Source organism: Pleurodeles waltl, chromosome 12 (assembly GCF_031143425.1).
Source record: "Pleurodeles waltl isolate 20211129_DDA chromosome 12, aPleWal1.hap1.20221129, whole genome shotgun sequence".
NCBI classification, from domain to species: domain Eukaryota; kingdom Metazoa; phylum Chordata; class Amphibia; order Caudata; family Salamandridae; genus Pleurodeles; species Pleurodeles waltl.
The window spans coordinates 515,628,721-515,641,744 of record NC_090451.1 but is presented as its reverse complement, the minus strand read 5'-3'; the positions used below and the strand labels follow the sequence as shown (position 1 = coordinate 515,641,744).

The following is a 13,024-nucleotide window of genomic DNA, read 5'->3' as shown; positions in this document are numbered from 1 at the left end:
GCCAATGAAGATAAAAAAATTAGAATCAAAGAACAATCTGCTGAAGATGGTCAGCACCCCGTTCACCGCACCAATTACACCAACGCTTCCACATGGAAGTGTACTGCTTGTGTGTGCTAGATGACCAGGCCTGGACAATGAAGTCATTAGACATGCGCAGAAGTCTTGGGAGAGACCATCGTTCCCTGAAATTCTCCACGCCACAAGGGACAGAGAGTGCAATTGCACCAGAAGATGAGGAAGACCCAAGGGGTCAAGAAGCAGATTCCGGTGGTGCGGGAGAAGGGCTGGAGGACAGCAACTCATCTCCAGAACCACTGGAAACCAAGCCTGAGCCTTCTAGAGGGGGGGGTCAGTAGAACCAACAATGCTCTCTGATGACAAGATTGAGCTAGAACCCTGGGGATCCTCATGAACAGAGGAAATGCATACCCCAGGAATTGAGACCAGTCCTTTAGAAAAGCATTGGTCGCCAGAGCCTCTAGATCCAGATGACAGCTGAAAAACTGTTTCAGATGCCGGTTGAGCCGAGATGCAAAGAGATCTATCGTTAAGGGGCCCCAAATGCATTGGAACAAAGGAAAGATTTTCGGGTCATGCCTCCAATATCTGAAGTCCCGAAGATGGCGAGACTGCCAATCCGCCACTATGTTGTTCTGGCCTGGGAGATATTCCGCCATCACAGAAATCGGATGCTGGAGGCAAAAATGCCAGAAGTTCTTGGCAATCTCAGTGAAGAGGCAAGACTTCATCTCTCCCAATCTGTTGACAGACCGTACTGCGGAGATGTTGTCCATCCGAAGAAGGAAGCAACAGTTCGACTTCTCTGGGGAAAGGGTGAGGTTCGCAAAAGAGACCGCCAAGAGTTCCAAGCAGTTGATAGGGAGTCCAGTTCCGCTCTGGACCAACAGCCCCCCGTGGATATTGGGCCACATCTGGCCCTCCAATGACAACGGCTGGCATCGGATTCAATCCCAATCTCAGAGGGCGAGACAAAGATCTCTCTGCCATTCCAGGCATCCATGTGTGTTAGCCACCAGTGGATCTTGGTCTTGGCCTCCGAGGATAAGGGAATGAGGGTTGAATAGCTGAGACCTTTCTGAAGATGGGAGATCTTCAGAGGTTGAAGTGCCCAAAAATGGAGAGGACCTGGGAAAATAACTTGAATCGAGGATGAAAGCAGGCTCACCATACGGGCAATGCATCTCACAGATACAGTCTGTCTGGACAACTTCGATCTCGGCTCCCTCTTTATGTTGCGGATCTTGAGAGGGGGAAGAAGCAATTGGGCTAGAACAGAATCCGCATGAAATACATCAAAATGGACTTCTGACTGATGAAAATGAAGCCCAAGTCCTGAAGAAGAGAAATTGCCCACTCTAGGCGAATCAAGATTAGAATGGGGCATTGGGCCATGATGATGATGTTGTCTAGATAGATTATCAGATGAACACCCCTGACTCAAAGCAATTCCGCTATAGGACAAATCACCTTTGTGAAGGGGCCGATAATAGGCTGAAGGGGAGAACCTTTTACTCGTAACAGCGGCCCTGCCAAAGAAATTGCAGGAACCTCTGATGAGGAGGAAAAATCGGAATGGTCAAGTAAGCATCTTTTGGGTCTATGCAGACCATCCAATCCTTTTCTCGAAGGATATCTCTTAACAATTCGATGCCCAAAATCTTGAAATGGTGATAAATGATACAGCCATTGAATCCTTTAGATTCAAAACCAAATGGGACCCACCACCCATCTTCTCCACTAGTAAGATGGGACTGAGGAAACCACGAGGGTGTGGAGAGGTTTCCACTATGGCCCCTTTGGCAAGAAGATCTGAAACTTCGGAGGAGATAAGATCCTGATCTTGTAGGGAAAAAAACATCTCTGGAGGGACAGCACTCTGTACTGGGGAATCGTAAAATTCCAATTTGAAACTCTGAATTGCCTCCAGGATCCAGTAGTCTTGAGTGATCTTTTGGTAATTGTGCATAAACAATGCCTTCCTGCCCCCAAAACCACCTCTGAAACAGAAATTAGGCTCACTTGTAGAACTGCCGTCCTGGTAGGAGGCTTGAGAGCCGCTGGATTTCCCTCTTCGGAAATGGTTTCCACCCACATGAGCCGGGAGGGGTAGAAGGTGGAGGAGGAATCTTGGTAACCCCCTCTGGATTGATGATAATAGCCTCTGGGAAAACCTTGTAGTAGTTGTGGACAAAGGCTCGCCCTCTAAAGTGCCCGGCCCTGGTAAAAAGGGGCGAAGAACCTTTTTAATGGACCTCTGTGCCTTATTCAGGTTTGCATGAGTGGCAGCAGATTTGGATAACTCCTTAAGAAAATGTGCTCCAAAGAGTAATCTTTGAGACAACTGCCCAGATTCTGAAGAAGCCAAGTCCATTAACTTTGGGTCCATTTTGATCAGAATGGGACAACGCCTTTTACTAGAGATGGTGCAATTGGTGTTCCCCAGAAACACAAAGCTCACTGAGCCCATCCCACTAGGATTTCGGGATAAATTGGAGTACCAGATTCCTTGGATGGAAAGCCTAACTCTAACATTTTTGTGAGAGGGCCAGAGACATCCAAGAGCTTGTCTTGTTAACAGCGCCAAGCACGGTCAATGCCCTTCTTAGGGTCCTTGGGAAATTTCTTCAGATAGGTCACCAGAGTCTGGTCTATCTTGAGTGTCTCAGTGACTTTGGAAGAAAAATCAGGTCTGGGGCATTCCGATCTCAGCCGAGATCGAACATCTTTGTCAAAACTATGACAAATATGGGCTTGCACATAATATGCCACTTCCGAAGGAGAGGCCCAGGAGGATGATTTAGGGTGTATAATATCTTCTGGCTCCAAAGTGAGAACTTTCAGAGGTTGCAAGGCTAGTTGCGAGTGTCAAGATTTAAACTTCTGTTTACTGGGGGTGAATGTTGGGGTTGGGAATCAGTTTCCTTTTCAGGACTCTGTGAAGAAGAATCTGAATCTGAATCACCCTTAGCACTTTCCCTGGTTGGGACTGACTGGGAAGAGGAATAGTTGTGGTCCTTAGCCAAGGACTGTACCAATTGTTCGAAGTCAGCCATATAGGGGTTAGCATCTGAATTTGAACTGATAGGCGCTTGAGGAAAAGACAGGTCATGATAGCTGTGAGTTGCAGTAGTAGAGATCCAACCCTGTTGTTCAGCAAAGAATAATCAGTAATGCATAATAGGCTGGATAGCCTGAGCCAAGGCCACATTGACTGTGTGGCGCACCCCAGCGTCAAGAGCATAGACTAAGTCTTGTTCGAAGTCCCAATAGAGTCTTCAAAGTAAGCACCTTCCCTAGAATCCTCCTTATAACCAGCCATAATGGAGGAGTGCACAAAAGTAGCAAGAGCAGTGATCTTCAGGGAGCAGAGAGTTTCTGCTAACAAATAACTTCAAAGTGAAGTGGGGAGGCAAAGCTGAACAAAGGTTCCCAAGGCAGGTTTTCATTAATCCAAGGAAAAATAAAACAAGGCTAAGGGTGTACAACCCAAAGAAAAAAGAGTGGAGGAGGAACTGCCTTTGCCAATTTTATATCAATATAGAAATATTAATCTTGCTAGGCAAAGCCTAAATTATGATTATTACAGCCCAGAAATGCTCCCAGACGGGCGAAGGTAGAGAGCTAGACAGCTACGGGGCCTGAAACTGGAACACACGTTTCTCCCGTGTTCCTATGCTCTCAGGGGAGCTTTGCCGACAGAAGTCAGCAGAGCGCGCATGCGTGCAAGGCCCAGGGCACTAGAAATAAAAAGAGGACAGTGCATTAATGGTAACACTTGTCCTCGCTCTCTCCGGCTCCACAAAGGAAAACAGCAAGGTGGCGAGTGCTCCTCGCAGGGAGGGTAAACGCTCCCCAAAGACTCGTTAGATCACTAAGCGTCGCACACGCGAGTAATAAATTAAACTCATTAAAAGGCTTGACAAACACTTATTATATTAAAGAGGATGAGATAGTTACCTGCCGGCGGAGCAGCAAAGAAAGAGGAGGCTTTGTCCCATGAGGAATATGTAGGGATAGGGCTCTATGGTTGGTCATGTGATGTGTACGTGCTCATGGAAAGTATTATCGTTTATAAACTTTGTTTTGATTGGCTGCTGAAAAATTAAAGCATAGAAAGAGAAGCATAATCGGAGCCACCGATCCTGACATAGAACTGACATTCATGCAGCTGCCCTTCATGGTCCAGTGTATTATCGCGCAGCGGGAATGGCGCAGACATACCGCGTTCCCCTGAGCAGCAGCGCATTCCTGAAACGTACAGAAAGTGTAGTGCAGAGACAAAGCTGTACGGATCCAGCGCTTCAGGCTCAGTACAGTGAGGTTCCTTAGGATGGGAAATCCGAATTGGAAGAGTCAGCTGCTATGATGCTGTGAGGGGTATTTTATTAATCTCTCATTCAGGTCTCTGAAAAAGTTACTAATACAAATGTTGTCACCTTAACACAAAGAGATCACTTTACGAATTAGGAGCGCATAGTCTCCTTCACTTTTTATTCACCGCTTCGCTCATTATTCGTTTTTTTTTTTTAAATACGCAAAAGTATTTCTATATATTTTTGTCACTCTTAAAGCTCCTGATAGAAACACCAGGTTGTAAAAATATTTTCCTATTCTGTTTTGATTTAATTCCTCACTTCTCACCGGTGTTTATATTCTTATGCGGATCATTTCGCTTTTGCTTGCAAGACAATTAAAACACCTTTCATCACATACATGTGCGGATACCACAACTGGCGTTTATGAAATGTAGGATTTATGTTCCATGCATGTTAATGCTGATTCTTGGTCATCAAGCCTGCAGAATGTACTGGTAGCTTGCGCTGTCTTTTAAATAGATGCATATAAATGGTATGGATTGGTGTATACACCGAAACCTCATTGTTACCCCGTAGCGCCCATAGTGTCAGGGTGCTTGCCTGGCACAAGTAAGCTTCGGACAGATCAGGCGTCAGAGATTTGAAACATAGTGCTTGCATCAGTCACCTAGATTAATTCAAGTGCAATTCAAAGAATAATTTTCAGCACCTTCTTTAAAGACTAGAATGTAATATTTTTGGAAAAGTAAGCAGAACCTCATAATAATGTACAACTGTAAGCCCTGCCACAAATGCATACATTTAATCACTACTGTAACAGTACAGCTTCAACTGTACGTGGGAGACTGGGCTTGTTTTTTTTATTTATTTATTTTGCCACAGATTTGCGGATCCACTGTGAATTAGGGACAACATTTAAAAAAATTAAAAAAATTGAGCCCAGGCGGGGTGCTTCTGGGGCCCCAACACCAGGCCTCGGGGTTCAGGGTATTCCTACTCTGTCCCCTTGTGTCTTTCTTTTTTCATTTTTTTTGGGGACTCAGACCGAGTACTGAGTCTTAAGATGGCTGCTACCAGTTCCTGGTTGAGGTGGTGGCAGCCAATCAGATCTCAGTTTGAGATCTGGCAGGATCCGTAGAGTTTCACGACTCTAGACATACACAGTTTTTGAGTATTCATTTTTCAAACAAAAAATTCATGGATCTACACCCGAAACACAAAAAGCACTCTTTCTGGACCTAGATCTAGCTTTCTGCCAAATCTGGTGTAAATCAGTTTTGCAGTTTAGGCTGTAGCTGTGTCTAAAGTTATATGGGAATGTGGAAAACATGATTTGAGACCCCCTTTTTTCTCAGCCCTACTTGATGGATCACTCCGAAACTTTCCATGCGCAAACTAGGCACAAAAGAGCACTTTTCTGGAAAGTTTTGCAGAGATTTGTCAAACGACGCCAAAGTTATTAGCACCACAAAAAATGCATTTCCTTTGGAAACACAATCCTAACTGTAACCGCCCAGTGGCAACCACAGAAATTCAGCTATTACAGTTATTTCAAGTAACTATAACAAATGCCCTAAGGTAACTATAACTCATGCCCCCTAATTTCTGTTTTTCAAAATTCTATTTCCTAACTATAATGTTGATGTAACCTTTGTTTTTTCTGTGAATTTCTATTTTTTCACCACAAAGTAATTTTAATTACTATATGTTAATGCAGCCACCTCCCGTACCCATCCTAAAACCATCTTACCACCCAAAAACCCATACCCACCCTAAACCCTAAAAATACCCTTGCGACCCAAAAATTCATACCTACCCTAAACCCTAAAAAATCCCTTGCCACCCAAAAACCCATACCCACCTAAAACCCTAAAAAAAACACTTATCACACAAATACCCATACCCAGCCTAAAACCTAACAATGACTTTTCTAATATTTATATATATATATATATATATATATATATATATATATATATAGTTACCTACTGCGGTCACCAGACTTGCCTATATCTTTGGCACAGTTTGGAAAAGTTTCAGCATGATCCATCAAGTGGGGGCTGAGAAAAAAGGAGGGGTCATAAAAGCTGTGTTTCCCATATTAATTCCCATAGGACCTTTGAACATGACTGTAGTCCAAACTGCTGGATGCCTGTAATTAGACAAGCTGAAGCCATGCCGGTCTTTTCAGTAAGAAAGAAATGCCTGGAACACCTCCAGCACTGGCTGCACCTACGAGGGTGAAACACTTTTATATTTTTCTCTGCTGAAGAAAGGATTGACCTTGAAACACGTGTCCAGAGATGATTTTATAACTTCAGGCCTGGAATAATGAAACTGCTTAAAGAATTCACTGTGAGTTGCTGGCTTTGCTTTTTCTTCCCGTTTATATAACCTGTTGGGAGTGCGCTTTCACATGAGGACAACTTTGTTTTTGATATATATATATATATATATATATATATATATATATATATATATATATATATATATATATATACACACACACACACACACATACACACACACACACACACACACATGCACCCCCCCACCCCACATGGGCATAAAATTGCCCAATTTTTTTTTAAGCACATCGGCAGATCCTTCTCGAAATCAAGGGAAAAACAAGGCCCTGATTGGCTGGTCGCAACCTGACAGAAATATTAACACGTGCTTTAAAAGAAAAATAGAAAATCACTGAAAAAAACAAAGGTTACAGGAACTTTATAGTTAGGTTGATGTTTTACCCATACAAAACCATAGAAATTCAGCAATATTAGTTATACTTATCTGAAGGAACTATGATTCGTGCCTCAACGTAACTTGGGGCAATGAGTTACAGTTTCTTAACATAAGTATAATTGTTATAAATATAACTATAACTGCTGAATTTCTATTTTTTTTTATGGGTATAACGTCCCTGTAACCTTTGTGTTTTTCAGTGAATTGCTATGCGATATACATAGGCGGGGTCATGGCTCACTAAAGGAGTTTTTGTGTGTATGCATATATGTTTATATGCTTGAAGCTGTGTTAAATAAATGTTCTAAGGTTAGCCTTGCATTTATGCTCTCCATGTTATGTATTAACTGTCTTTCATTCTCTATGAGGAATCACTGTTTAAAAACCAATGAGATGTTTGATCTCCCTGTGTGCTCTTAGGCAACTTGTCTCTTAGTACTGACATTCACTGGACCTCCTAGGATTGGACTAGATGGGTGGGAAGGGGGTAAGGCTGATAATAATTTAGCACCACATTATATTGTGAGAGTATGAATATGTTATGGATATGCACATAGAACAGCAAGGGTGGGGATCATTGCTTAGAAGTTCATATTTAGTCATTGAAGAAGTCTTCCTCTCAGAAGTTGATGCTTCCTTAGTTAACCATTCATGTCACTCTGGAGGCTTGAAGTTTGTTATCTTTTTCACCTTTGTCACTTCCCCATGCTTGCGTGTGTCTTGAATAAGGGCCTTTTACATCTTGCTGAAGTAATTAAAAAAGATTGTGTATGTAAATTATCTGCTGCGGGACTGTAATTCTTATTTGATTTATAGAAATGATAAATAATTGCAGAGAATCCCTTCCTCTTCTTGTCGAAAATCACTAGGAAGCGGCTAGATTTGTTTCAAGCAAATAAGATTTTTAAAAAGTGTGAAGTATGATACATGGATAGGCTTCACAGATTCAATCCCTCTGTCAATTACATTTAATAATAACTCTCTCTTATTTATTTTTTGTTGCAGAACTCTGGAGGAGGAGCCCACAATTTACTTTGACACATCTGCTCCAAACCTTGAAGGGGACATCCAAACAACCTTTCAGACAGACAGCTTTGCTGAGGTGAGAGTAGTCGTTGCTCATCATATAATGTTAGTTTCCTCATGGTCACCCACAGTGACTGTGGTGGTGTCACGTAACATAAAGTGTATTTGTAAGGTACGTATTTACCCCAGCAGGGGTGTGTTGGCGCTGTCTGAAAATAACAGATGTTTTTATCAACCGCAGATGGAAGAGGGCCTCAAACACCTCCGACCCTTGGTCAGCGTCAGACCTGCTCCCCGGGCAGCACCACCTGTTGCTGCTGCTTCTTTCGTCCTCTGGGCCTGTTTGGCTCTCAGGTGTTCGAGGTCCTCCTCCATCGGCAGGTACCCACCTGGACCTCATCTCAGGTGACCAATGGTGGCCTTCTGTCTGCTGCCTTCTGCCTTTTTGCCTTTTTCTATTATCACTTTTGCTTTTTTGCCTTTCTTTTTACTTTACTTCCTTTTTTGTGCCTCTTTCCACTCTCTCTCCATAGTTTTTCCCTATTCTTGCCGCCCTCAGTGATCCCCGTGCTCTTCTGCAGCTGCTGCCTCTGTGGCTCAACTCCCTCTCTGGGCTGTGTTTCCCGCCCTCCCACCTCCAAGCTGAGTGACCCCTCCCACCTCCCTCCCCTTCTTAATGGCGGCTGCTGTGCGGTGAAGGGCCAACTCTTCACTGACCCCTGGTCAGCATGAGACCCGCTCCCCCGCACAGCACCAGCTATTACTGCTGCTGCCTTAGTCCTCTGAGCCAGCCTGGCTCTGAGGTGTTCAAGGCCTTCCTCCTACAGGCTCCCGCCTGCACCTCATCCCTGGTGGCCAGTCTGCTGTCTTCTTTCTTTTTGCCTTTAGCTATTTTCACTTATGTGTTTGTGCCTTTCTTTTTACTTTACTTCCTGTTTGTGCCTCTTTCCACTCTCTCTCCATAGTTTCTCTCCTTTCTTGTTGCCCTCTGTCATCCACGCGCTCCTCTGCCTCTCTGCCCCTGCTCCCCCTCCCAATGCTGTGCTTCCTGTCCTCCCACCTCCCAGATGAATGACTCCTCCCTTCCCTTCTTAATGGCGGCTGTTGCGCGCTGAAGGGTTAAGTCTTTACTGACCTCTGGTGAGCGTGAGACCCCCTCCCTCACGCAGCACCACCTGTTGCTGCTGCTGCCTTCGTCATCTGAGCATGCCTGGCACTGAGGTGTTCGAGAACCTGCTCCACCCGCAGGCACCTGCCTGCGCATGATCCCCGGTGACCAGTGGTGGCCTTCTGTCTGTCTCTTGCCTTCTGCCTTTTTGCCTTTCTCTATTTTCACTTTTGCTTTTTTGCCTTTCTTTTTACAGTACTTCCTTTTTTGTGCCTCTTTCCACTCTCTCTCCATAGTTTTGCCCATTTGTTGCCACCCTCCGCAATCCCCACACTCCCCTGCGGCCCCACCCCTCCCACGCGTGTTCCCCCCCACCTCCCAGCTGAGCGACCCCTCCCTCCCGTTCTTAATGGCAGCCGCTGCGCCACCACTCAGTGTGTGGGGGCGCCAAAGGCAAGCCTGTCTGTGCCCGTCCATGCCCTGACTATGCCCAGCGCCACAGACCCTGGTTCCCGCACCATCCATTGTTACCATACAAGCAACCTGCATGCCCTCAACTCCGGAGGCTCCGTCGCCTGCCATTGCACCTTGCCCAAGGACACTCAGCCCGTTCACCTGCTGCAACTGCAGCTTCACCTGCCCACATACATTAAACCCCCCCCCCCTCTGCTGGACCTCCCGGTTACCTCAGATGCACACTACTCAACGCCGGCTCCCTCATCAAGCACGCAATAGAAGTTTGGGACCTCCTTGACTCCGCTGCCTGCAACGTCGCCTTCTTCACCGAGACCTGGATCTCCACCTCCTCTGCACCGGACATTGCCACTGCCATCCCAGACGGCTACAAAATCATACATCAAGATCGCATCAACCGACCAAGAGGAGGTGTCACCTTTACCTCACTCCATCTCGCGACCAGTGTCGATGTTCAGACCTCCTTCGACGAACGCCTGCACTTTCAGATCCAGACGAATCCACACACCACCTTCTGTGACACCCTCATCTACAGACCCCCTGGACCCCGCCCACCCTTCTGCAAATCCCTGGCTGATTTCATTGCTCCCCATGCCCTCACCTCATCAGACTACATACTCCTCGGCGACCTCAACTTCCACCTCAACAACCACACCGACCCAAACACCTCAACCCTTGTGGACAACCTTGCCACCCTCTGAAGCAAGCAACTGGTCAACCTCCCTATGCACTAAGCAGGACACACCCTCAACCCCATATTCTCTGCCAGAAACCACATCGCCTTCTCACACACCTCCGAACATCACTGGAACGATATCCACTACGTCCACTTCACCTTCACCAAGACAGTTAGACCGCACCATGCACACCACCCCCCTTGCAGGAACTGGACCAGAGTCACAGACCGTTCTCAGCCACTCCCCACCACAGACACAAATGCTTTGACCCACAACCTCCACCAATGGTTCACCGACTGCGCCAACCTAGCCCCTTTAAGGAAACCTGCCTGCAGTCAACACCACAATAGACCCAACTGGTTCTCCCATGACCTCCAGGAATCCAAGAGCGCATGCAGACTTCTTGAGAGAAAGTGGAGAAGCAGTAAAAGCCCAACAGACCACAAAGCTTTCAAGGACGCCATCAATACACATCACCGACTCAGAGCAGCTAGGAAATCGGCCTTTCAGGAGAGAATCAAAACCAATGCACACAAGAGCAAGGAACTCTTCACCATAGTTGAGGAATTCACAAAACCTGGCATGGACTCCACCGACATTCCACCCTCCCAGGACCTCTGCAATAACCTCACCACCTTCTTCCCCCGGATGATACAAGACATCTACGAGGGATTAGCAAGCAAAGGGCCGCCCACCAGCACCACCCCGGACCTCAGCCACAAACCAGTCATGAACCACTAGACCCTTCTTACCACAGAAGGCACCCTGAAGCTCATGAACACCATCAACTATGGGGCACCCTCGGACCCACGCCCCCACCATTTCTTTAATCAAGCCAGCACCACCATTGCTCCCGAAATATGCCGCACCATCAACTGGTTCATTGAGACCGCCACCTTGCCTGACAGCTGGAAACATGCAGAGATAAATACTCTACTGACGAAGCACTCCGCAGACTCAATGGATCTGAAAAACTATAGGCCGATCTCACTGCTCCCTTTTCTACCCAAGGTAATTGAGAAAGCAATCAACACACAGCTCACCGACTTCATCGAGACCTACCACATCCTCGAAACCTCCCAGTCTGGATTCAGGAGCAACGACAGCACTGAAATCACACTCCTAGCAGCCACGGATGACATCCGCTATCTACTGGACCGCGGCAAGACAGCAGCCCTCATCCTCCTTGACCTCTCCGCTGCCTTTGACACCGTCTCTAACACCATTTTGTACACCAGACTACACGATGCCGGCATCCACGCAAAGCCCTGGAGTGAATCCAGTCCTTCCTCATCAACCAAACCTAGAGAGTCAGGCTCCCACCCTTCTCCTCGATGCTGTCAGAAACCAGATGCGGAGTGCCCCAGGGTTCCTCCCTGAGCCCCACACTCTTCAACTTCTACATGACCCCACTCACCAAAATCGTTAGACACCAGGGGCTCAACATCGTCTCATACGCCGACGAAATTCAGCTCATTCTCTCCTGACCAACAGTAATCAACTGCCAAAGAGAACTTTCACAACGGAATGAAGGCAGTCATTGACTGGATGAGAGACAGCTGCCTCAAACTCAACTCGAACAAGACGGAGATCCTCATCCTGGGCCCCACCACTACTGCTTGGGACGACTCCTGGTGGCCTGGCGCCCTCGGAACTGCCCCCTCTCCTACTGACCAAGCACCCTACCTCCATATCATTCTCGATTTGTCACCTTCTATGACCCACCAAGTCAACACCATCTCATTTGCATGCTCCCACACACTCCACCTACTCCAGAAAATCTTCAAGTAGATACACATCGACGCAAGAAGGACAGTCACCCACTCATCCGGCATCAGTAAACTCTACTATGGCAACGCTCTTTATGCCGGAATCAACAAGAAACTTCAAACTAGACTTCAGAGAATACAGAACACCGTGGCCAGACTGATTCGGGACATCCCCCACCACAACCACATCTCCGCCCACCTGAGAGACTTGCACTAGGTCCCTGTCAACAAAAGCATCACTTTCAAGCTCCTGACACATGCATACAAGGCCCTTCACATCGGACCTGCCTGCCTCAATCCCCGCCTCTCCTTCTACCCACTGTCCAGGCAACTCCGCTCTGCTCAACTGGCCCTCGCCACCAATTCCAGAAACAGGAAGAACACGGACAGAGGAAGCTCCTTCTCCTACCACACTGCGCAGGCCTGGAACATGATGCTGCTCCACCTTAGGCAGGTACCCTCGCTGGCTCAGTTCAGGAAATACCTCAAGAACTGGCTCTTTGACTGACCCGCACCACCCAGCTAGTGCCTTGAGACCCCCCGGGTGATAAGCTGCGCTTTATAAATGCTGATTGATTGATTGAAGAAATGCTGAGTGAACCCATCAAGAGTCTAACCCAGTGGTTCCCAAACTGTGCGCCGTGGCACCCCGGTGCGCCGTTGGAAGCTGCCAGGGGCGCCGCACGCTTTTTGGAAACATGATAGGAACAATTTAAAAGATTTATGTGCACAGTTTATAAATTACCTCTTACGACAAGGTAAAAAGTATTTTGCAGCGAGTAACTCATTTGGCATTTCATGTGGCGGAGTTACATAAGCCCCACCTGTCAACGTCTTGCCTCTGGAGCATGGTTTCACCCAGCGTGATTACGTTATCAGAGCCTT

The 13,024-nt window shown here is 46.7% G+C and overlaps 1 protein-coding gene across 1 annotated transcript in view; it reads left to right on the top strand.

The window, feature by feature from the left end:
• CNGB1 (cyclic nucleotide gated channel subunit beta 1) overlaps nucleotides 1–13,024 on the top strand; it is a 1,925,718-nt gene that overhangs the window by 1,129,023 nt on the left and 783,671 nt on the right. The window contains exon 23 of the mRNA XM_069217388.1: nucleotides 8,091–8,187. Coding sequence (XP_069073489.1) covers nucleotides 8,091–8,187 — 97 coding nt within the window. The remainder of the gene's footprint in view (nucleotides 1–8,090; nucleotides 8,188–13,024) is intronic.